Here is a 24,943-nt window from a genome sequence, read left to right as displayed (position 1 = left end):
TTATACTTCGTTGAAATATAATATTTGCTGAATCTTATAACCTATGACACTATTCATTATTAAATAGTATAACCTACGATAGTATAATCTATATAATATAGTATAACTTATGACAATATTTTACATAATATCATAATATTTGATTTTATTTTAAGAGAAAGTAAATGTTTTTGAGGATCTCAAATATATATATATATATATATATATATACACACACACACACACACACACACACACACACACACACACACACACACACACACACACACACACACACACACACACACACACACACATACACACATATATTAGGTACGCGTAAATCCGGATTTTACTAAGCCGTTTTTTTGTCCTAATTCTGTGACACGCTTTTTCAAGTTTGTTGAAAAGTATATATTGAAGGAATGCCGGTTCATTTTTCTAATATATTCTCTCAACTTTAAAAACCTTTTTTCACACTACCTGCCAAATTTCATTCAAAAAAAAGCATACTCAGGCACCTTATGACTACACTCCAATTAGGTAAAAATTTGTTGTTGTTTGGACATCAAGTATTTATCAAAGGAATGCTGGTTCATTACTCCAATTAGATAACTGTTTTAAGCTTCAATAATTCGATACACTCGCAGTGAGGAGGGGTAGAATGTACTATTAATAACAATAATGATGTTGAATATAGATTCTTTAATTGTACAAAATAGTTGTAATGTAGTTAGCAATTATAATATTGTTATATTTACCATTATTTAAATATGTTATTTTTTAATTATAAAAATTTAATTTTTTTTTCTAGCTATCATGGGGCCAAAAGCGAAGTTTCTGTTTGATGGTGAATGCAAAAAGTATTTAACTGCTAATTTTAAATTATCACAAATAGACATTGACTCTAATACAGAGCGTAATACAGTTGGTAGAAATAGACATAATTTTCTATTATTTTCAAAAAATAATTTTCGTTTCAAAAAGTAAGATTTGTTTCTCAAAACATTTCAATATATCACTAAACATTTTAAGATACAAACATGTAAAAATTAGGTTGGGAGTCTCATAAATAAATCATTGAATTGGGCTAGAAATTTTAACAGGGCTGAAGACAGTTAGCGTTTTTTTGACTTCCAATAAATCTTTTTTAAGCCGTATATTAAGTTTGCCTAATATTGTATTATCTTCAGGCTCCTCAGATGTTTCATATACCAATATGAATGTTTTATCACCTTCAACTAGAGGACCGTCAACATCTGGAGGTTATAGCGAATGAGACATAACTAAACATATACTTAGAGAGAAGTTGAGCCCTATAAAACAAAAACTAAAAGGTAGGTATCTTACTTGTCTTCTCGATTAGCTAAATTTTCCAAAGAACGTCGGTGCAAGATAGCACTATTAAAAGCTGAATTAAACAGCATGCCAAATCAATTATGTTTTCTAAGACAAAATGTTAAATGAAAAGAAAAACTAATTAAAGCTTTAAGGGCAGAAATACAAAATTTAAAAAAACTTACACAAAAAACCAGTGACCAGGTGACCAGGTTTGTCACTTTAAAGCTGAAAAAAAAGCTTTGAAATTATATGAAAAGCATAAGTTAAGGCAACTCAAAACTAAGCATAATGCTGCTGTTTTGACAAGTAACAGGGTTATTGCTAGTTTGGAGAATGATTTACTCCAGATTGAGGAGGAAAGAAATTTACTCATGCCAGAAGATGAAAAAACATATTCATTTCAAATAAGAATGATAATTTATAATATTTTGTTGTTTAATGTACCAACAGGTAACATTCCATATCTTATGAGCAAAATAGAGCGTTATATGGGTGTTATTTTTGTACTATTGAAGTCATATATGCACTTCAATTAAGTGCATATATGACTTCATTGCAGTCAACCATTTTACTATAAGCAAAGTTTGTGCAACTTTGAATGTTACTTTTAAATTAAAAATATTCATACTTTTTTGCTCTGGTGATTTTTTTTTATTTTTTTTATTTTTAGACTTTCCAGCAAGCATTGTTTAAGTGGATTTGCAGTGGACTTATATAAGCATTTTTAGCAGCTTAATGGAATTTTGCTCATCGTTATTTAGTGGTCCATTAGTTTCAAATGGCAAGCCGATAATTATCAGACATGTTAATAGTGGCTAGTCATCGGCTAGCCATTTTTAGCGACTGCCACTAATTGTCCGCTAAGTAGCCAATGAGAAAAACTAAAGTGGTCCACTCAAAGTGCCTATATAGGTCCACTGAAGTTCCGCTATCAAATGTTAGAGTATATTTTATAATTATAACACCTTTTTAATAGTTCTTAATTCTAATAACCAATTGGTTTTTTTTTTTAACTTTTATTTTGCAACGTAATATTTTTATTAAAACAGTTTCAGACGTGTTGCATGATTTGATACAACATGCCTTTTCAAGTTACAATATGACTGCACCCAACGAAGGGTTAAATCAATGCTTGTAAAATGTCCATTTCAATAAAAAATGATTCAATTTTAATTAAGATTTTTTTTTATAAACTGTCTTTATTTTTTGATGGTATTCAAAATACAATACAGCATGTATACACAAGAATACACAATATAAAAACAATACTTTTGTGTTTATCTAAGTTAGCTATCTATATTTAATGCTAGTGTTGCCCGAGTGTTTATATTATTAAAAATAAATTAGTGAAATATTTGTTATAAAAAAATTTGTGTTTAGATTAGAATAAAAAATGAATGACAAAATAGTATACCAATTATCATTATCATGTTGGTTTTGTTTTGTCAATTTGTTATTTACCAGAAAACGATTATTCAGGTTATGTAGTTATTGAGTATTGTTAATTTAATCAATCTTATTGTTTACTATTGTTTGTTTTACTTGTTAATGTTTCTTCCTTAGGTAATTTGATTTCATTATTATCTTAATTTAATTGTTATTTGATTTAAATATAAAATTATTTTTAAGACCTCTACTGTAATGATTATACAAACGAAGAGTTCATGAAAGGAAAATTTTTATTTTTAATATGGTTTAATTATCTTTGATTTTATTGATATGCTTATATAAGTATTTATATAGACATACTACAGAATATATCAGTTTATCTACACATTTGTTTATTTTTAGACCAAGAGACACTGGAAGAACTGCGTAAGGGATAATAAATTAAGTTAAATTTATAATTCGACGACTGTCTAGGAATGAATTTCATAACTGTGAATTCCTCCATAAGTGTAAAGTATAATTTTGTAAATGCGGTCTGGCATGTGAGTCAAACAGTTTTAATTTTTTTTAATAAAGAAATATAAGAAAATAAATATACAGTCTTCTCCGACCAAAATTTAAAGCATATATATACAGGGTGATTTAATCAAAAGTATAAACTTTAAAATTGAATAAAAATTGTAGATCAAATCGGATTATTAAGTCCGATACACCATTTTAAAGATAAATTAAAAGGAAATTGAGTGATAAGAATTTTTTTTTTTTTATCAATATGATCTCCATTTTTTTCAAATAATAAATGACATATTTTTGTAAAATTCAAAAAACATTGATTCCAAAGCCGAAGTGTTTATTTTTTGGATTTCTCTCGTGATTTTCTTTTTTAAATCATCGAAAGTCTTCGGTAATGGCTTATAAACTTTAGACTTGAGATAACCCCATAGGAAATAATCACATGGATTGAGGTCTGGTGATCGTGGAGGCCATTGTTGCTTGGTAACGAATTTCTCCCTAAATTTACTTTGTAACCACTCTTGAACCATATTAGCCATATGCGGAGAAGCCCCATCTTGTTGAAAGTAGTATTTTTTGTGACTCTTAACTCTATAGTGCTTAGGCCAGAAAAATATTTTTAGCATATCCAGGTAATTGTGCCGATTTACCGTTTCTTCGAAAAAGTAAGGTCCGTAGATTTTTCGGCAGGAAATGGCACACCAAACCAAAACTTTCGCATCGTGCAACGGTTTCTCTATCCAATCCTCAGGTCTCTCATTCCGCCACATTCTGTTATTTTGCTTGTTGATCGACTCAGTAAGGTAAAAATAGGCTTCATCTGTAGTGATCAACCATTTGTGAACATCCTTTTCCAAGTCCAGCCACCATTGAGCAAAAATGACCCTTTTATCATAATCAAGTGGCAATAGTTGATGAGCACTCTGGTATTTATACGGTTTGAGTTGTAAATCTTTGAGAAGAATATCACGGCAAAGGCTGTATGAAATTTCAACGTCAACTGAGGCTTTTCTGATCGACAATGTAGGATCTTCGAAGAAGAGTACTTTCAGCTTATTTCTGGCATTAATTCGAATGTCTCGCTGATTCCTCGGTTTTGGTGGCAAATCAAGTATTGTTCCGTTTGTATCAAATTTTTTAGATCATTTTGTGATAGCTGTTGCCGTTGGACATGGTCTGTTCTTAAATTTACTTCTATAAGCTCTCTGAACCAGACTTGCGCACTTCAACTCGACCAGTTTTTTTGTTAAAAATATGCGTTTTTAAATATCGTATCTTATGGCTATGCTGTTATTTTAATTTTTTTGAAATTATTAACATTAAATTTTCTTTTCAATGAGCTTTAAAATGTACTATCGCATGCAATGCATTTGCAATCAAAAAATTAATTATGTTAATTTAAGTAACTAATATATATATATATATATATATATATATATATATATATATATATATATATATATATATATATATATATATATACATATATATATATATATATATATATATATATATATATATATATATATATATATATATATATATTAGTAGTAGAAAATCACTCAACAAAAATTTTTTCCATTTAACACTGTGTTTCATCAACAAAGATTCATCAGAAATCTGATGAATCTTTGATGATGAAACACAGTGTTAAATGGAAAAAATTTTTGTTAGGTGATTTTCTACTACTAATATAATTGCTCTGTTCTTTTAAGACTCTATTGTGTAGAATACTTTTTAAAGTTGTTTAAATATATATATATATATATATATATATATATATATATATATATATATATATATATATATATATATATATAATTTTTGATGAGAGTATGTCTATTTATCAGTCATTGTATGTAGTTTTATTCTCCATTTTTTACTACTTTACTATGTCCTTTACTTTTTTGTAAACTTTTCAAGTTTACATTTATGAAAAATTAAAATAGTTAATCTGTATTTAGCAAAAAAAAAGAATTAGAGCTTAGAATATTAGTCTTTGATTTTCCTTGTTTTTTCTAATACTTAATGGGAAAAAATATTGCCTCTTTTGTATTAACTTTTATTTTAGTGGCAATAAAGCAGCAGATTGAGAAAAATATTTCATTTTTATTTTAGAATAAGCTAATTAGTTTTTAACTAAAAGCTGTAATATTGCCTATGTTTCATTAAAATTTGTAGTTTTTAGCTTGCAAAAGAGAGGAACTTGGTAAATATATTTAAAAAATGTTGTAGTTTTTTTTTTTATTGACTTTATACTAAATAAAATAGTTTCAAAATTTTTAATTTTCAGCTAAAAGAAAGGAATTTTTGGCTGGATTTTTATTATTTTAATAAATGTTGCGTTAATTTAAACAATAAATTGTTAGTTGAGGTAAAATAGATTTATCCATTTTATTAATTTAGCTGCTTGAGGGCATTTATTGCAGTCCACGATTTTATTTGTTACTTTATTTGCTTGTTTTATAAAATTATTTTTACACGTCAACAATATATTTTTTTGAAATATATATATATATATATATATATATATATATATATATATATATATATATATATATATATATATATATATATATATATATATATATATATATATATGTAGAATGTATTAAAAATACAGATAAAATTTTGATAATTTCTTTTCAAAAATTGACATTTACATTTTAACATATTAAAGTATTTTTAGACGCCCCTCTAACGCCCTTTTGATATCCTTTGTTTAGAGATATTGCCCTTTCTAAGACCTTTCTTTTGATACCAATTTGTATGTATTTTGATAAGAATTGACTAAGCTATGACAATATAATTTAAATAAGATTTCAAATTTGATTACAGTTTCTTTAAGAAATCCATGTTTCAAAAAATCAGTACTTAAAATGCCATAACTTTTTGTAAAATTATTATATTCTGATAATTTTTTCACCTTTAAAATACTGAATTAAAGACCTTTTTAAATGATATACATATATATATATATATATATATATATATATATATATATATATATATATATATATATATATATATATATATATATATATATATATATATATATATATATATATATATAATGTATGTACTTATGATACAAATTTATAAAAATATACATAGTTTTTATGTTATCCAAAAGTTCAGAATTTCTTTCCTTTAAACTAGAACTATTAGTTTAGCAGTTGTTTTTCAGCAAATGAAAAATTACTGACGTTACTTTTCGCCTACATTTATAAAAATATCCAATATTGAATGATTTCATAAAATCATTACAATTCTACTAACTTTTAGTATGATTTCTATTCAAACGGACAAAAACAACTTTTTTTTGTGTCTGTGTTTTTTTTTTTTTATGATTGCGCTTTTTTTGGTTGGCAAACAAATCTGGCTGGCAAAAAAATTTGCTTCACAACGCACAGTGGGCCAGTGACTGGACAAAAGTATAAAAACCAAAATCAGAATTTTGATGCTTAAATGGTGTCGAACCTATATAAAGACATTATAAAATAATTTAAAACCGTTTATATACACTTAAAGTTTTAATGAATATACTAATGCTGTGGTTGATGTAGACGCGAATGTAAATTAGAAGAAAAAAATTATAAAGAGAAAAGTGTTGTTTAAAAAATCGATGGAAATAAATAAAATTTACATAAAGTATTGCGATTTTTAAAATATTATATTATAACTCTATATTTTATAACTAGATTTTAAAAGTTGTTAGACTAAAATTGGTATGTAATTAACAAATTTATAGCAAATTTAAATATGCTTAATTTGTTATATTTTAATGTCTAACTTTTGCTTTTAGTTGACGATATATTTTTTTTATTGCTACATCTTGCTTTTATACTCAGATATTTTAAAGCTTATATATGTTTGCTTTAATAATTTCATAAATCTGGCTGCCACTAGGCGCCACTTTGATTTTCTTTTACGTTTGAACTCTTTTACCTAACAAAATATTTGTAATTGCGCTCAAAAAGTTTTATTTGCACAAAATTTTAAAAAACGTGGAAAACATATAATACGGTCTTAGTCATGCAAAATATATTACTGAACAATAATATATATATATATATACATATATATATATATATATATATATATATATATATATATATATATATATATATATATCCTAATTTAAATTTTGTCCTTAATTATTTAGCGCTTGTCAAACCAAATTGATTTAATAGGGTGGGGAGGGGTAATACGGATTGAATTTTAGATATATTTTTTTCTAACATAATTTTTTTTTTAGTTAAAAACCACCATAAAAACTTTTGTTATTTTTCTTTACATTCAGGGTGTATACAATAAAATCACAATGAGTAAAACATAAATATATTTTAAATAACTAACATACTAATCCTCTTTTAACAACACCTTTCATATATCCAAATTACCCCACTGGTGGGGTAATGCGAATACTCATTATATTTGATATAAGGATACTCATTATATTTGATTTGATATCACATTTATTGCTTTTCACGTATTTAAAAAATCAAACTGTATTGGTTATGTCAAGCAGTTTTCTTTTACTTACTGATACAGTCTTCTTTTCAGCTTTATTCTTTTCTTCTTCTTGTAACCTTGCGACAACATCTTGTGCTGTTAAAACTTCTTCCTTTATGGCCTGGACACGTGCTCTGCGTTTTTTTGAATTTGTAAGTGCTGTCAGTGTAGGTTGACTTGGGCTAGGTGTAAGTACAGAATCGATTGCTCTCTGCAGGTTTTTTACAACATTTTCTTTTTTATTAAACTTATCTACTTCCTCATGCTTTGGTTGCATATTCACTATCTTTTTCATAGGTTTTGATTTGTCAACAGAGTAAAGACCACTACCATTAAAACCACTTTTCAGGAGTTTGTTATCTATCTTACTGATAAGAGCTTTTAGTAAAGTTGGAAATACAGACTTGTGAACATTTTTATGTCTGCTTTCTCTTAACCAATCTTTAAGGATTTTCTTCCAATGGGATTTCAATGGAGCAAGAAAATCAACATCAAGAGGTTGTAATGCATGACTTGTGTTAGGAGGTAAGCAAAGTAAAATTATATGATTGTCCAGAGCCTTTTTAACAGTAGAATATGTTATATGGCTGTTGTGTCCATCATATAGCAGCAACACAGGCTTTTCATAATCCTTTACATGTATAATAAACCTGTCAATTGAACTTTCAAAAATATAGTCCTCGATCCAACCGGATTTTGTTACACCATACATTGCATTTTCTGGTCCATTTTGACACCATGCATCATAAAGGTGGATGGCTTTGTAGACGACAAAGGGAGGTAGACACTGTCCATTTGCTGACCCACAAAACAGTAAAGTATACATTGATTTACCACATGATGGAGCAATGTAATAGGCTGTTTTTGATGTTTTACGAACAAAGATTTTTTCTGCTGTAGGATCTGTACGTAAACCTGTTTCATCTAAATTAAATATGCAATGTGGTCTATCAAATAAATTATTATTGTTTAATGTCTTCTCATATAACTCAAAAAAATCTGTCAATGTTTTTAGAGAAAGATCATTATCTCTTGCTTTTGTCAAAAGTTCAGGTTTTCTTTTTCCAAGGACTACATTCCATCTTTTTTCAAAAGACATGCACCAGTCTTTTCCTGGCTTGTCATCTTTGAATAGAGTTTTTTTGCCAATAAATGTTATATAGGATTTAACCATCAGTTCATATCTTCTCTATCTTGTGGAAAACCCTTATCAGCTAAGTACATCAAGGCTTCTACTAGAAGATTTTCCTTAGTATTATTCACAACAAACCCACGACCGCTTCCGATTCTTTTGTCATTCCTTTGGATTTGATCATGGGATCGTCTGTATAATGTCCCATAAGGAACTCCAGAAGACTTTGATACACTGTATACTGACACTCCTTCCTTAACAAGCTGTATGGCAGTCATTAGTTTGCTGTGATCATATGTACGAATAGTCTTGCGTTGGTATTCACGAGGCATAATAATTTATTTCAGTTTTATTATTTTATCTAAAATATTTTTAAACAAACTTTAGTTATATAAAGTCTATAATTTAATTATAAAGTAAAGAGGAATACAAAAATAAAATATAAAACATTTAGATGGGAGTTTAAATTTTACCCAAGCCATTCAGGGAAAACAAATTTGAACTATGATCTTAATGTAAATAGTTCAGAAGCATTATATAAAACTATTATATGTCACTGAAAAATGTATAATACTATATTAAAAAGCAAAAGTGAGCATAAATGTAAATTTAAATTTCGTGTAGCTTGTGTTTTTGTAATAAAATACTATAACGTAAGTAGGATTTTATATATATCCATTTTACCCCACTATTATTTTACTTGTATATCCATTTTACCCCATTTTAGATTTTTGTTTATTTATCAATATGGGTTAGAGAACTTATAAATTAAATTTTACATATTGTTACATCATGGTCCAACTAATGAATATACATCATTAAACTTCCATAAGTAATATTACTGAAGTCTGCAGACAAAAGTTTTAAAACATAATGTTTTTTATATTTTTTTAGAAACAACGTGTTTTATATATTAACTCTTTATGTAAATCAAATATAAACATTGTTAACGCAAAAAAAAGAAGCCAATTATGTGTAGAAACTGTTGGTAATTTTCAAGTTTTCAAGTTATTGTTTGCTAAGCATGTACTACTTGTAGCATACATTGTCAAAGATTTTTGATGATTGTAAATGCATGGGAACAATATAAACATACAAATTTTAAAAATTCTGTAGACGCTTGTAAAATCTGCTAATTAGAAAAACTAATTAATTAGGCTAGAATACAATTTTTTTTACAGGAAAACAAGTTTATCTAGCAACGAGTAATAGCACGTGTAATTACACTAGTTAATCATATTAAACTTAAGTAACTTTTGCTTTTCACAAGTATGGATCTCATAATAAGACACGTGCTAAATAGTGTACATAGCACAAATAAAACATATGCAACTACTAAAAGTTAGTTGCTGCTAAGCAAAATTAGGTATCCATAGCAACTAAATAAAAAATATGTTCACGTTTTTAAAAAGCGCGACCTCATATTGGTACTTTTGTAAAATTTGGTAAACATAGCACTCATAAAAATATCTGCAAATACCAAAACTAGATTTTTGCTATCCGAAATTTAGTATCCATAGCAACGAATTAAAAAAATAACACCTTCATAAGAAGCGCAGACATCATATTATTACATATCCTAATTTTAGTCAATATAGGCCTAATATTAAATTAGTTATGAATTTTGTCCAGTAAAAGTGAATTCTGGCCCACTGTGCAACGGCAGCGTAAGTTAAATATTTTGGAAATATAATATATTTCCAAGATATCTAACTTACGTTGCCGTTGTGAAGCAAATTTTTTGATGATGTGATGATATGAATATGAAATGATGATTTTTGATGATATGATCATATGAATGATATAATGATATGAATGATATGATGATATGAATGATATGATGATATGAATGATATGATGATATGAATGATATGATGATATGAATGATATGATGATATGAATGATATGATGGTATGATAATATGATGATAATGATGATATGATGATAATGATGATAATGATGATAATGATGATATGATGATATGAAATGATGATTTTTGATGATATGATTTTGAAGATATGATGGTATGAAAATTTATGATATGATGTGATGATATGAAAATGATATGATGATATGAAATTTTTTGATGATATGATTTTGATGATATGATTTTGATGATATGATTTTGATGATATGATTTTGATGATGATGATGATGATGATGATGATGATGATGATGATGATGATGATGATGATGATGATGATGATGATGATGATGATGATGATGATGATGATAATGATGATGATGATAATGATGATGATGATGATATGTTAACGAATGATATATTGTATCATTGGTTCAACCTCGGTTGTTCAACCTTGATTGTTCAACATTGATTGTTTAACCTTGATTCTTTAAACTTGATTGTTATATCATCAAGCCATAAAGTAAATTCGATTAGTTTTTTTAAACGCACTTGGATAATTGGATTTGTACGAAATAAAGTGAAAGGGTTAATAAAAGTTTTTTATGATAATTATTTCAACTGCATCCAATCAAAATATTGGCTTCAATAAAGTTTTTAGTAACAATGTATTTATCAAAAAGTAAATCTCAAAAATTTATGAAACTTTTCTTCATAATTTTCTGATGCCTTAATTTTTGATTTATTTTTGCCTTAAAAGTGATTTTTAAACATAAGCATCCACATAAACGCTTGATCTAAAATATTTGTACTCCAAAAAACGTACGGTTTTGGCAAGATAAAAAGAATTTTTGTAAAGGAAACAAACAAAAAAATTTACGCAAAGGCTTGATAGGAAGTTTAACAAACATAAAGAAAACAATACAAAACATCTGTATAAGCTCAAATTAATAGTCAAGCAACAGCATGGTTTTGTTAAAAATAAATTATTTTCAACAAATTTACTTGGAAAACTTGATTTTGTTTCAACGACCTTAGAGAATGGTAAGCCCGTTGATGTTGTTTTTTGGATTTTGTCAGGAAATTTTTTTTAGTTTATCTGCCCACTGGAAGAACAATCACATTGCTCGCTGTAAAACATAAGACAACGCTAAACCAATCAGAATTGAGAAAGTTATAAACAAGCCTGTTGAAATGGCGGATGCATCTGATTTTCCACAAATGACGGACATGCCGACGAATAGAAAATCATTGGGTTCTAAATAAGACAAGGCGAAAAAAGTTCGACTTTCAAACCACATAATAGGCAATAACTGCTAGTGCACATTTTTGCAGTGCTTCAAAAAACAAATCGAGAAGACATAGCAGCTCTTATTAAAGCATTCAATGATTAGCTTTCAAAAGACGAATAAGACTAATTCCTATCTTCTCTTATTACGACAAATAAAGTGTTAAAAAGAAGACCTATTCGTCGTGAAGGGGAAGCCCAGTTCCATGAATTTAGCTATTCTTATCATGTACGAGTCCTGCGTGGTGGAACCTATTTAGAATAGAAAGTCTGTTTCAAAGCCTATATTGCCTTGTTTGGCAACCTCAACAGGTTAGTAGCAAAATTTAATTATTACACACAGTATGTCTATTTAAAAATTTATAATTGGGATAATTATTATAATAGTTTATATTATCATAATTATAAATCATTGAAAAGGCATCTTTACATATAGCTATTTCTGTATTACAAAGTTAATCATGACTAGATCTGGTACTGCTAGATTAAAATATTTCTGAGCAATCACAATCAGTTCATGTTACTAGATGTAGTCACGTATTATTATGTAATACTGAAATATCATGAATTGTTATTACTTAGATTAGTTGAAGACTGTAGTAATACCAGTTTATTGTATTTTTTTTTAACCATTGCTAAACATCAAATTGAACCTCTTTTTCGAATTGATGTTTGCGTATCGCACCCTTATTTCACGGTCTTGTCTTGCAACCTATATTATGCAGATAGTGCAATGCCAACTTATAACAGCTAAATTAATAAACTAATAACCATACTAATGACAGTTCAATTTCAATAATAATTTTAATTTAGCATAACTAACTTAGACTAACTGTAGTCGTAACGGTTGACTGTTTATGGAAAGATATTTACTAATTTATAGTTTATACTTGCACTTGCACTCGGAGGATTAATAGTATTTTTTTTTTTTTTGTGAGTAAGTGTGGACAATTCTTAATTAAACGGGAAGAGATTCTTTTGTTAACAAAAGAAAAAATTCAAATTTTGATTTGTGACAAAAATATTTGTATGCACGAGAAATTTGTTTATTTAGTTACAACAGGACAACAGTTAAACAAAAATGTGCAACACTTACCATTTGATTATATCATTCGATTATCAAAAAAATATCATTTGATTAATCACTTGATTGGCAATATCATTTGATTATCAAAAAAATCTACCTATTCCAAACAAGACGTGTAATGACGTCTACTATCGTTGCCAACTTTCAACAATCACGTGCTGTCCACAAATGATGTATACATATATACCTACAACAAAACCAAAGGAAAGAAGGGTGCAGATGACGTTGCGTCAATGCTGTATCAATTTTTTACAAATCATCTTTCACGTAAGGTCACTGACCTGGACGCTTTTTTGTGATGGATGTGCTGGACAGAACAAAATTTTACCATCATTTGTTTCTTCCAAACAATGATCCGCACCAACAAGCGCTTCAAGGCTGTCAAGCTAACTTTCCCCATCAGAGGACACTCTTACATGGAGTGTGACAGAGACATGGGCCTGGTAAACCAAAATGCTTATGTGGAGTTGCTAAAAGACTTGTTAAGAGTCCTAGAAGGGATCAACTCTTAGAAATCTTCCAACGCTGATGCAGCTCTACCTTACTGATCTGACGATCAGCAAACAAAAGTATAAAGATCTCCAGGTTCCCAAGCGCTTTTGTCGACATAAAAACCATGCATTCTTTGACAACCTTTCAACCTCAGCTACAGGCATCACTGACGGTTCTGAAGAAAGTAGCTCGGACGCTGATGATTAAGAATAATCATCTTTTATTTTTTAACTAATCCTGATCGCCATTAATAAAACGCATCTCATTTCTTGTTAATAAAGTTTAAGTTTTCCTTAATTTATTGTATTGGTTATCCTTCTAGACAAAACGATAAATATACTCTACACTGCACCATTTAAAATTGTAATTTATTATTATACAAACATTTTCTAAAAAAAAAAAAAAATATGAAACGGAAAAACGATCAAGCACCAAAAGGTGTACCATCCGTAAAACAATAGCAACAACATCATTGCTAAGTAATGTTGACAGTAAAACTTTTGTTTTTATTAAAGACCTTGCTCAAGTAAATAATAAAAAATAGAAAATTAAAAAAATTTTGGTGACTTAAAAACTTTTTTAGATTTTAGACTTCAAAACACCATTTTGGTGTTTTGATGTCTAAAACCTAATTTACTCAAAACAATAAAAATGTAGATTGATCGTTTTTCCAGTGTGGTCTTCATATATATATATATATATATATATATATATATATATATATATATATATATATATATATATATATATATATATATATATATATATATATATATATATATATATATATATATACATATATATATATATATATATATATATATATATATATATATATATATATATATATATATATATATATATATATATATATATATATATATATATATATATATATATGTACATTTGAATATTTTGAACGCCTTTTGAACTGCGCAAGCTTTATGTAGACGGCATTAAAGTTTTGAACGAAATGCTTTCCAGTGCATTAACACTTTCTTTACAAACAGATTTCGATTTCATACACATTCATAAACCTTTTATAGAGAAAATTGAAACTACATTCAACAATTTCTTCCAACTTGAATTATCTTTTCATAAATGTTGTACTAATTATAGGGAGAAGGTGGTGAAGGCCAAAATTAAATTTTTTGGACTTTGTGTAGTTTAACCACTTTTTCTTAATTAATTTTTCATGCTAATTTCAAGTTACTTAATACCTTTTTTTCATTATAAATATTTGGCCTTCAATTTCAATAAAAGTGATTATTTTGACAAAATAATTGTTTAATTAAATAAAATCATTATAATTATCAAAGTTGAACCCGTGGTAAATATTTTCTTTTCACTTTATCATTGACATACGTAATCATTATGTGTAGTTATAAAATAGAACACAAAATTAGGCATTATCCATGATATTAGTCCATATAAGGAACAATTTGTAACAATTACTAGTAAAAATACGAAATAACGTCATAGCAGCCGTGGTGCAGCGATTTTTGCGATTGTTCTTTATCAAAGCGATTGTTCTTTATCAAAAAAAAATGTCTGAGGTTTGATGTTGGCTCTTACTAGATACGGGACATTGGTAAGAAAGGAGGTTTAAACTTTCTAGATAAGTTGCTCTTCCACGGTGCTTTGTGAAAGACCCTTAGTTTTTCTTAGAGCACCTTAACAACCGAAAAAAAAATGATCATAAGGTATTTTGGATTGCTGTAAGGACATCATATGGGATTTTGGATTGGTGTGATTTTGGAATATTGTAAGGACTTCTCAAGTAGAAACACATTTCCAGAAATATTTTTAAATTACCTGAATCTTGATTTTACGATGTTTAGGATATTTAAGTATATTAAATTTTGGAACTTTTGCACTTATGCTTAAGTTCAATGTTATTTGCAATTGTTTTATAAATAGCAATAAAAAAAAAAATTGTACAAAAACAATCCTGAGTAAAGACAACTTTGTACGATACAATTTGTCAACTACTTGGAGGCTTCTAAAGAAGTTTATTAATTTTGATTTATTTGTTTACTAGTTTATGATTTATTTATTTACTAGTTTGTTACTTCTTGTTGCTACTTCTTGCTACTACTTCTTGTTGCAATATTTTTCAACTTTAATCATTTTTATCTAAATTTAACTTACAAAATTAAAAAAAATATTTTCTAGCGAAGTAATTCAGAATTAAATTTTTACACAAGATAAGACTTATTTTTGTTTAAATGTAACTTTTATTCATTTTAATTTAAAGTTATACAATTAAAATTAAGACTGCATAAATTTTAACAAAAAAATTGCGTTACACAGCGTTAATTTTCAGCCAAAAATCATTTAGCGCGACGATTAAAACTAAATGTGTAGACTGGAATATTTTTACGTTTGGTTTAGTCTACATAAAAATATGTAGTTAAGTAACCAAGTTTCACGGCTTAATTCAGGAGCGGATCTAGGCTGTAGCAAGTGTAGCAATTGCTACAGTCAGCTCAGTTTTCTTTTTCTCTTTTTATTTTTTACATTCATTTTTTTTTGATGCAAAGCAGAAAAATAACTTAAATAAGATATGGAGGAAACTTATTCAAAGTTGTAGCTGAGCCAAGTTGACTATGTTACCAAAATATTTCATTCGGAAAAATGATATGCTTCACTGAAAAACCCATGTTTTTAACGGGTTAAAATGTTTTTAACGGGTTAACGGTGTCTCACATGCCCATAAATTTTTGAAAGAATGTCAAACATTTCGCAGCGTATCAACTTAAATTGATCTGGGAGTTAAATAAAATGGCAAATCGACTGTTGCAACTGTAGCAAAAGTCATGTTTTGAAACAACTCTATACATGCCCCCGATAATTTATTATATATTGAGCCTACTTAGATGCAATTTTTTTATTAACAAGGAGGTCTTACGTAGTCACTAAAAGTCATCAAGCGTGAACTGTAGCAAAAAAAAAATTGTGTTGCAAAGACAGAAATTCAGTTAAATTTCCATTCTCCGTTTTCAAAACTTTTTTTAACGAAGTGGATAGCAGTCATTAAATGAAAAAGTTTTATAAATATAAAGACTAAATTAAATAGCACCGTCTGTTGGTTTCTTTATTTACTCTATTATGAAAATGGTGGAATTTGTTTATGTTTATGAAAAATGGTGAAATATATTTATTGCTGTTCTACGAGTTATTTATCATTGAACAAGTCAAACGATTTAAAAACGTTTTAAAAAATTTATAGATTTCCCAGAGACAAAGTCTTTGTTCAAGGTGTTTTCCTCTCTTTGTCAAAGATAGGAAAACACGTTGGATAGAATGTTTACCCAATGTCTAGCAACACTTTATTATATGATCTGATTGACATCAAAACTTCAAAAAGGTTAAACTTTTTGCACAATTTTCCTCTCAGATAGATTTTTTGTTTATTCTAAAATTGCAAGGAACTTTCTACTATTACTTTGAAAATTTCTACATCTATTTTTTTTCTGTGACAAGGTGTATTTTACAAAAATATTATTGTATCAGGAAGTTGCTGCTTTTGGAAAACCAATGTTATAAATTCTTTTTTAAAAAGTGTTTTAGATGTTATCATAACTTGTAATACAAATTTTATGTTTGATGGTCCTAAATTTCTTTTTAAATGTTGTGAAAACTTGTAAACAAATAAATTCTTAATTTTTATGTGATCAAATTCATTAACTTTAAAATCAGTAAGAGGATCAAATAGCAAAAGCAAAGGCAATTATTTGTGATAAAAATCTAACTCTAACATTTAATGAAAAAGTTTGGTTAACTACAGATGGAACTCTTTTGCTGTTTGTCTTTTGTCAACGTTATTAAAAACATACAAAATATTGGACTCAGAAAGCAAAACTTTTTTTTCTGGTAATACTTACAATGTTCTTCTTAATCACCCTGATATTTCTACAATCTCAACTTTAACAAGACTGGTGATTTTATTAAACTTGCTGTCACATAATGGAAAACTTTTAATCTAAAAAGATATTTTAGGTTCAATAATGATCAAAAAGCTTCCTCTGAGATCTAAATGATGAACAAAGAAAGTTTGTTTTGGACTTTTGTGATACATGAAAAATATCATAAAATAGGCATAAAATATCAACACATGCCACAAGACATTTCACAAATTATACACGTGAAGAAATAGTCTAGCTGATTAAAACGCTTTTACGAAAAATACTTTTGTTACAAATATGTTATGTTAAGAAAATTTATTACAGAACTACTTGAAATAGAATTTAGAAATTTAAGAAAGTGTTCTTTGAAACCAAAGAAGTTTCTTGTTTACATTAAAAATGTATTTTGAAATTATGATTTGCCTAACGAATATGAAATTTTTACCAGTATAATGTTTTATTTTTTTAAACTTTGGTCAATATCCAAAATTATTTGGAATAGGTGAATTAAAAAGTCCTTTTGACAATACTGTTCAATGACTTTTTTTCAATTTGATTAAAGATAAAGTTTGTTTGATTTCCATATTCTATACTTTTATGCTTTAATGTATTACTTAATTGAAATTTAGTGTTATCATCACTATATACTTTCCTATATTAATTTATAGAAAACGGCTGAAAACTTTTTATACCAAAATCAAACAAATAACTATGTTGTTTTAAACAAAGAACGACCATATTAAGTTTGTCTTGTTAGGTTGACATTAATTCATTGACACTTTTGTTTTTATTATTTGTTGAGATTTGTTTATTGTAATATGCCTAAAGTTTGTTGTTTTGTATTTTAAAACCATTCCTTATTTATTAAAGCAAAATTTTTTGTTTAAACGTTTAGTTCTATTTTTTATTTGATTTAAAACCTGTTTCTTTTTTTCATTATTTGACAAAAAGGTTATTGTAATGAAGTAATGAAGCCTATTATTAAAAATATGAAAATATTTATAAATCTAAAATATATAAATATTTATAAATATTTATATATCCAATCAATGAATTTTAGTTCATTATGTCTGTAAATTTAGCTCTTTTAGACCAGCAGATCGGCATATGTAGATCATATGATCAAATGACAAGAAAAAAGCTGATCAAGTAAAGTCAAACAGTCAGTTACTGAATTACGAAAAAGTACAAAAGGGCATTGAAGAAAGTTTATCGTTTCATCAAGATTGTCACAATAAAAAGGTTAGTGACCTAGAGAAAAAAAATCTATTCAAAATCTAGTTTAGGAAGCGAAAACAAAACAAAAATACGACAACTCGAAAATCGGCAAAGAAGAAATAAGTTAAGATTCGAGGGAATTACTGAAAACGAGTCGGAAATTTGGGATGATTTTGAAATAAAAATAATAAATATTCTTGAAAATAATCTAAATGTAAATGGAGTGAAAATAGAAAGAGCTCATCGGATAAGTAAGCCTAATACCAACAAGCCAAGAACAATTGTGATCAAGTTACTCGATTATAAAGATAAAATAAAAATTCTGAAAAATGCAAATAAACTTAAAGGTTCGGGAATATTTATAAACGAGGATTTCTCTGACTAAACATCGTTAATACGAAAAAAAATCGTTAATACAAAAAAGAAAGAAAGTTACAAAGGAACAACGGCAAGTATTGTACTGTTATATATGATAAATTAATTGTAAAGGATTTTAAAAAATCAAATATTTGAATTATTTATTTTATTTGTTATTAAAATTACTCTTATTTAAAATGGCTGACGAAACTGACAGATCCGATTTTGAGTTTAAAACGTTTGAAATTAATAATTCAACACTTTTAAATCAAAGTTCGGATCCTGGTGTAAACTTTTATAATAACGATGAAATAATTAAACATATTATCCCATTAAAATATAACTCAAACTTAAAAAATATCACGGAAGGAATGGACGGTAACTCATTTTCAATTCTCCATATTAATATTAGGAGTATTCAACAAAATTTTGAATCATTAAAGCAGTTTTTATATAAAGTCAAAATTAGTTTTACATTATTGCAATTCAAATTTCCAAATACCTAATTACAATGTGGTACATCAAGTTAGAGGTTGAGGCAAAGAAGATGGGGGTTTATCTATTTTATTATTAACTCATTATCATTCAAACTTATACAAAATTTAAGCTCAACCGCTAATGACTACGAATCATTATGCGTGAAAATCGTCAGCAAAACCTTAAGAAATATTATTGTGACAAAACACATGGCGCATTATTAAGGAAGTAATTGACAAGAAAAATTTAGACAGAAATGCTCTGCCAAAAAATCTCAAATTCAATAATAAATTAGTTGTTGATAAGTCTGTTGGTGCAAAAACTCTTAATAACTTTTTTGTTAATGTTGGTAAAAGTTTAGCCGCTAAAATTGAACCATCTAAAATAAGCTTTAAATCATACTTGAAATCAAATAATGCTATTATGCCTAATCATAAACTTACGTAGGAAGAAATATTAAATCATAGTCTATAGAAATAAACCCTGGTCTGGCAATCTATTGTTTTCCGCTATTGTTATTTTTCTCCACTTAAAAAAATAAAAACATTAGTCACGTGGTTAATGTAGATGCAAGAAAATTTTTTAAATGGCGAATTCTGAAGCGACTCAAGAGAATCTTAATTTAGTTAGTCTTGATAATTTAGATGAAGATCTCTTAGATAAAATATTTGAAGTGGATATCAATAAAGCATTTGAAAAGGTGTACAATTCTTTCTTGTTATATAAATTTAATCGCAAAGTTTTTCAAAGAAAACAAACATCCAATATAATTGGTGTTAATATATATATATATATATATATATATATATATATATATATATATATATATATATATATATATATATATATATATATATATATATATATATATATATATATATTTACTGATAGAATTACTTTTACTTTCCAGGTGATTTCTTCTGAGGAAATTTCATGTATTACATGTGGACAAATTTGCTAAAGGAGGTTTAAAAAGACACATAAATTCAGCACACCCATTGCTTATTAATGCACCAAAGGAGGAAAAATTAGATCATTTAACAACTATTATGTTTTCTGGTATTGTTAAGGAGGTGCAAAATACTTTATCTTATGACACTTGCTATCCAGAAAAGATGAGACAGGCAATTAAAGATTATAATTTTGAATTCAATGATAACCTGTACAATGAAGTAACCAAGTTAACAGCTGAATTCAGATCATCGGGAAATGCTGAGATTTTTTTATCAAAGTTTTATTCAAGCATTGTTCTATCTGCCCATAATTATATTTTAAATTTAGATAAACGTTTAGGTGCTTTACTAGTCCTTCATATTGGAAACCATATTTTGAGTTTTTGTAAAAAACAGCAAAACACTGCTCATGTAGAAAACATAACAAAACCAATAAGTGCACAAGAGCGAGATGGATTGCAGTATTTAGCTGGTTATGTTGCACACAAATTTATAAAAAAAACAAGAAACAATAAATACTATAATTCAAAAATTAATCAGGACACAATGGAAATACTTAAAAAATTTACAACAGATGCATTCATTGATCAAAAATTAATTTGTACCCAGAATAGAGGGGGTTTAACTGTTGTAACAAAAGAATGTCAAAATATTTTTATTTTAACTGAAGGTTTGTTTCGGAGAGAAACTAGCCAAAGCAACCTTAAAAGAATTGATGTTGCTAAAATGGTTAGCTCATTGATGGAAGACAGAAAAATTATAAGTTTGTATAGTAACATTGTTGAAACATTTGAAAATGAAAACTCTGTTTCTTATAGTGATCTGGCTAATAACATTTAAGAAAATATGCTTAAGCTTTATCTTCGCATACGCTCATTTTCATTAACTAAAGATATTGTTCAGTTGCACAAAGAGAAGAAAAAAGTAAAATCTTTGCGCAAAACAATCAAAAAAGCATCTCAGAAACTTTGTTTACAAGAATAAAGAGTATTTAACACGCAAAGTAAAGCAAGTTTTATAACAAAAAAAAAAGTTTTATGTATTTTTATTAAGAAAATCTCTTTATTTATTATAAATAAATTTATTTAATGTCCAAACACTACCTAAGAAGTCTTATAATAAAAAGTTTGTGTCAATTTAATGTTCTTCAGAATTTTTCATACATGCAAAACAATTTATTTATCTTAACGTTTCTTAAGTGGAGTTTCATCAACAATTGTCCTAGATGGTACGCGTTTTGTTTTATGAGCACCTTTTGTGTTACCAGTAACAGGCACAACTGAGCGCTGCATTCTCAATGTATTTGACTGATAACCAAACTGATGTATTGTAGGATTATCATTTCTTCTTCCTAAACTACGATGTCTTCCAAAATGTTCCTCTAAAACAACTTGATTGAAACGCTCACTAAGAACATAAGGCATTCCAGTATTTAATAAGTATTTTGTTACCTCAATAAGAGAATATGAAGTAATTCTAAGGCCTTCATATGTTTGGGAAGACAAAAACATTCTCTCTCGTTCATCATTTGAGAAGTCGCCAACACGTTTAGAAACATTTTCTTTCCAAATGTTTAAATAATTTAGAAAATTTTCTTTTAACCATGTAAATCGCTCATCGTTAACATTTTTATATGGTTCTAAAAATGGCTTACGCTTTGTTAAACATTCTGAATGGTTTCGTACATTCATACAATCAAAAAATTTATCAGCAAACTTGCACAACTCTGCAGTTTTATGCATATAAGCAGGGTAATAACTTTCAATGACATTAGACACTGTTTCACTTAATACTTGGGTAGCCAATCGAACATTCATTACAGAAAATGATGTCAAGTTAAAATGATCAGACGTAAGTTTTGGAATAAGTTTTAAACTACGCTCAAGTTCATCGTTATATAGTTTTTTAAAATGATACCAAATAATATCATTTCCATTCCACATATGGCGTGTAAAAGTTCCACTTAAGCCTAATAAAGAAAAAAATAAAATCATTGTAAGTCTTGCAAATGATATTGATGATTCAGTATAAATATTTTAATAAATTTTTTTAAAAATTTTTACATTCTAATATGCGATTAATTCATGTATGCATTTATAAAAAAAAGTTTTAAAATATACTAACATAAACATACTTACAAAAAAAATATTAACACAAGGACATATTTACACAAACATTTAAAAAATAGGGAAAATTTTACCTGAATGGTAAAGGCAATTTCTCAAAGTTTTTATAAGGTGAGGTGCATCAGCAAAAAACCAAATAAATCTATCATTTGCAAATAGATTTACTGTACGATATGTTACTTCATTATCAACCAACCCATCCATCATTTTATGTATTCGATAAAACTTTCGGTTGGTAGATGCCCCATCTGAAACTGCTGCAATGACATAAAGATCACATGTTAACTCAAGAATTGAAACAGCTTTCCAAAAGGTCATCATAAGCTGATTTGATGTAACACCTTTTGTAGCAAAATATGCTAGACTAAATTTTAAATCAGATGTTATGCCTCTTAGGTAATAAATAAGAGCATGAGTTGCAAGTGCACTTGAATTTGGAAAAGTACTGTAGTTGATATTTGGATCGCCAAGGTCTACATATCCAATAAGTTCATTTGTAAATTTGTCAAAAACTAAGTCCTCTTGAATCTTGATTTCATCAAAAGAAAGACAAACAAATCTCTGGTAACCAATTAGATTAGAAGTTTTATGCAGAAGTTCATCTATGACTGAAGTATTAAAACCCACACAAGGTTTTATGGCATTTTTGTAATCTCTAAGTGTTCTGAGACTTGGAAATTTTAATATTTTGGCAGATCGCAATTCATCGTAAGCAGATGCAGACTTCATTGCTAATGATAAACAAAACCTAATTATCATTGGATGATATCTCATCTTTGAAGTTGAATTAGAAAAAAAATTTTGTTGTTGCTTCCATAACATTTTCATAAATGGGGATACTTCATTATTATCTAATCTCATAATTTCAAATACTTCATCACTAATGTTAGATGGCACAGCTATTGATTTTGATACAATTTCATTTTTTATTTTTTCTATTGTTTTTGTTAATTCCTTGCATTCGAGTCTTTTTTCTTTTAAGGCTAATATAATTTTGTTTGGATGAGTGCTTTTTAAAGGAGCATTCTTTTTTGCAGGAACAGTTGAGGTTTTGTTTTTTTGTGCTAACTGTTTGTAAAACTTTTTTTCAAAGTTAGAACATTTGCTACAAATATTATTTTCTGACAATAAAGAACAAAGGATGTCACAATTTTTAGGTCTTAAATAATGCTTGTGGACTGAGAGTCCTGCTTGCAAGCCAGTTGAACTAATTTCAGTTGAAACATAATGACATATAAGTTCACTTGAGGTAATATTTGTTAATCCAAGGCATACTTTAAAATTCTCTATTTCAGTTATTAAGTCAGAGATAAACACATTTTTTACACTTCCTAAATATTGTTTTATAAAATAATGGTCACTCTGAAGGACCCAACCAAGGACAACGCAACTATAAACTAAAGATTCATCAACAATGATTTCATAAGTAGGAACCAAGAAAGGCTTTGTAAATTTTTTGAATGATGTTGTTTTCTCATGATGAGTTACCATCCAATTATCTGTTAATTTGAGTTTATTTGCTCTATTTTTAAATTCCAAGAAACTTTTGTAGCATTTTGAGTTTAAAATTTTATCACTTGCCCTGTCTTGTACAATGTGTTGATGTTTACGTCCTGGATGTTGTGATTTCTCGTGAGATTTTTTCGGTAAGTTTTTAGTTAGTATTGCAAGTAGCTTTAAAGTTTTTCTTTTGTTCTCTAAAATATAAAAAACCAAAGGTTTTGTTAATTGTGGATTTTTTTCTGTATGATAGGTAATGAAGATATTTGTATTAATTTTTAGACTTGTATTAATTGTGACAATTTTTTATTTATTTAAATGCTTACTTGTTAATTCAATATCATCTGAAGAAAAATGTCTTTCGCAAATGTAAAATTTTCCTACAGCTACTCGATCTTTCAACTCTTTATCTGCAACACGATATTTAAACAAAACATTAACTATTTCTTTTCTCCAGTTTGAATGAAATTCATCATTTCTCATCGGAATTTGAAATATGCTAATTCCTTTATATTTACGAGAACAAGAAACTCCGCATCCAGGGAAAGCGCAGTTCTTTCCTGGCATAATAATAGAGTTTTTAAAAAACTTTCTTTTGATACCATAAATAAATAGTAGTAAACACAACAAGGTCGAAGGTTTCAAGATTTTATTCTAAAATGTAAAAAGTTTTGTTTGTTTTGCATCTACATTGATCACGTGATGCAAATTTACGGAATTGTAAGTTCAAACAAAGACATTGCCAGACCAGGGTTTAATTCTATAGACTATGATTAAATTCAGTATCCATTTTAAACCTAACAA

The 24,943-nt window shown here is 27.5% G+C and overlaps 2 protein-coding genes across 2 annotated transcripts; both read right to left on the bottom strand.

The window, feature by feature from the left end:
- Positions 1-7,726: 7,726 nt before the first annotated feature.
- On the bottom strand, positions 7,727-8,911 carry LOC136083196 (uncharacterized). Its single transcript, XM_065802602.1, has one exon. The coding sequence runs from the start codon at positions 8,909-8,911 to the stop codon at positions 7,727-7,729; it is 1,185 nt and encodes a 394-aa protein (XP_065658674.1).
- Positions 8,912-21,697: 12,786 nt separating this feature from the next.
- LOC136083195 (uncharacterized) lies at positions 21,698-24,706 on the bottom strand. Its single transcript, XM_065802601.1, has 3 exons — positions 24,466-24,706; positions 22,714-24,336; positions 21,698-22,482 (listed from the first exon to the last, which is right to left on the bottom strand). Exons 1-3 carry the CDS (start codon positions 24,704-24,706, stop codon positions 21,698-21,700), a joined length of 2,649 nt encoding a protein of 882 aa, XP_065658673.1.
- Between the last annotated feature and the right edge of the window lie 237 nt (positions 24,707-24,943).

This window comes from Hydra vulgaris, chromosome 08, assembly GCF_038396675.1.
Source record: "Hydra vulgaris chromosome 08, alternate assembly HydraT2T_AEP".
NCBI lineage: Eukaryota > Metazoa > Cnidaria > Hydrozoa > Anthoathecata > Hydridae > Hydra > Hydra vulgaris.
This window is presented reverse-complemented; position numbering and strand designations above follow the sequence as displayed.